Source organism: Calidris pugnax, unplaced genomic scaffold (genome assembly GCF_001431845.1).
Source record: "Calidris pugnax isolate Ruff unplaced genomic scaffold, ASM143184v1 scaffold42, whole genome shotgun sequence".
Classification (NCBI taxonomy): Eukaryota; Metazoa; Chordata; class Aves; order Charadriiformes; family Scolopacidae; genus Calidris; species Calidris pugnax.
In genome coordinates, this window is record NW_015090920.1 from 2,067,231 (window position 1) to 2,069,304 (window position 2,074).

The 2,074-nt window shown below is 43.4% G+C and overlaps 1 protein-coding gene across 1 annotated transcript in view; it reads left to right on the top strand.

Annotated features, from left to right (window-relative positions):
* The window catches only part of WDFY3 (WD repeat and FYVE domain containing 3), a 197,175-nt gene that overhangs the window by 139,473 nt on the left and 55,628 nt on the right, over positions 1-2,074 (top strand). Inside the window, exon 33 of the mRNA XM_014949934.1 lies at positions 370-549. Coding sequence (XP_014805420.1) covers positions 370-549 — 180 coding nt within the window. The remainder of the gene's footprint in view (positions 1-369; positions 550-2,074) is intronic.

Here is a 2,074-nt window from a genome sequence, read left to right on the forward strand (position 1 = left end):
GGTTGATGTAGTGCTGGGAGGTCTGGTTTAGTGATGATGCTCCTTGTTTGTTGTGTGGGTGACTATTTTTGTCAGTTAGGTTGACGGTTGGACAAGATGATCTTTAAGGTCCCTTCCAACCTAGAAGATTCTGTAATTCTGTGTTTTTCACACTTGATCATGTGCTTGGCCACGTGCTCAGTCACCTCTTTCTGCTGGGCTTGAAGAAGTCCATGTGGTTGATCACATTTGGCCCCGTCTTCGAGCACCTGTGACGATCACGTGTTTCATTGCACGCTTGACCCTACAGCTCCTCTTCCTGCAGCTCCTTTCTGAAATGAACATTCTTCAATTAGCCTGTGCTAACGTGCTGTTTGTTTTTCCACCCAGCCTTGGCAGTCGGAGGAAGAAGGCTCCTGGCTTCGAGAATATCCAGTCACCTTGATGCAGTTCTTCCGCTATTTGTACCATAACGTGCCAGACCTCGTCTCCTTGTGGATGAGCCCCGAGTTCCTGTGTGCCCTGGCAGCAACGGTGTTCCCTTTCAACATACGACCTTACTCTGAGATGGTAGGAAACCCAACTGGGTGGTTTGGTTTCCCTCTGAATGTTACTTTTGAGGATTTAACAATTCTTGAGGATTTAACGATTCACGGTCCTATAAGGATAAAACAGAAAGAGATTGCTGTAAAGGCTGGATGTTTTGCACTTGGGTTTTGACAGGAGGAGGAGTGTGTGTTCAGCTGAAAGGCAGTTGTTGTGCAGTGACATCTGAAACTGCATTTTAGGGGGAATGTACACTCTTTATTTGTTTTCTAGTGGATCATTATTTTCAATCATATGAACGATGGCAGCTCACATTTACAAAAGCCAAAGAGACTGAGTCAGCCTGTGCTGTCAGCCCTCTGCTCTGGAAGATGTGATAAAATCAAAACCTTCTTCCTCCCACTTCCCATTTCTTCTTTTGTGGCTTAACCACAAAACAGGCTTTTTTTTGTATTACCTGGAACTGAGTTCAAGCCGGGAGAGGGTGTGAGTGTGACTTCGCTTGCATGGCTGCCTGAAGTATTTTTTTGAGCTTAGTGTCATTTACAGATAATACTTTTTCTACAATATCAATAGAAAGGAAACAAACACTTACTGTTAACCAACATCTAAAAGGAGTTTTATTAAGAACATGGAAGGATTCTTAGGCTACAGGTTGGCAAATGCTAGAACCGGGGAGAGTATGACAAAATACTTCAGGAAGTACGTACTGGTGGCATGCCATCTTTTTGTTGCCAATAAAAATGGGAGATAATTTTTAAATATGAGTCTCTCATAAAGATAGTTTATTTTGCTTTTGAGTTAGACTTGCACTTGAAGTAGATGCTAGGAGCACGCAATCTCAAAAAAAGCCACTTAAACTGGGATTGCTGATCAGGCACTCGCCTGTATGGAGTTTTGAGAGTGAGCCTTGTGTCTCTGAGCAGGTTTTACTTTAACTACTAGGTCCCTCAAAACCTTGTGTAGCTGCCTGACAGCTTGAGCTCCTTGCTCTTTGAGGGCTCTCTTGACTCCAGATGGGTTTGCTCCTCCAGCATTTCCCTCTGCCCAGATGTGTGGAAATTATCGATCCCTTGTGAAATAGATGAAGAACAGGCAGGTTCCCCCAACGAAACACTACAACCCAAATTCAGCATTGAGAGAAAATTCTTAACTGATTCTTCAGCCTTTCTGAGATTTTCTGGTTTGAATGGCAGAGTATGTGTCCAGGTTTCTCAATTTTTTGGGAAAACGCTCCCATTGAAGCGAACCAAATGTTCACGTTTGCTTACTTCACATGTAGGCTGATGATGTGATAAGCCTGTTGAGGGGAATCACATTGTCTCCCCTTTAATTTGGAGGAGGACATTACATAAAGACAGTCACGCTTTTGTTTTTGACAGCTTTTATTAGTGTTTGGGCTTTTGTTATGGTCTTGAAGAGCCAGCCCCTCAAAGGCTGTTGTTCCTCAGAAACGGGAAAGCTGTAGGGACCGTTCTGGGTTTTTGGGGGGGATTTGTAAAGACTCAGTCCCTTTTTTGTTTTCTGTCATGTAGAATTTATGGCCTTT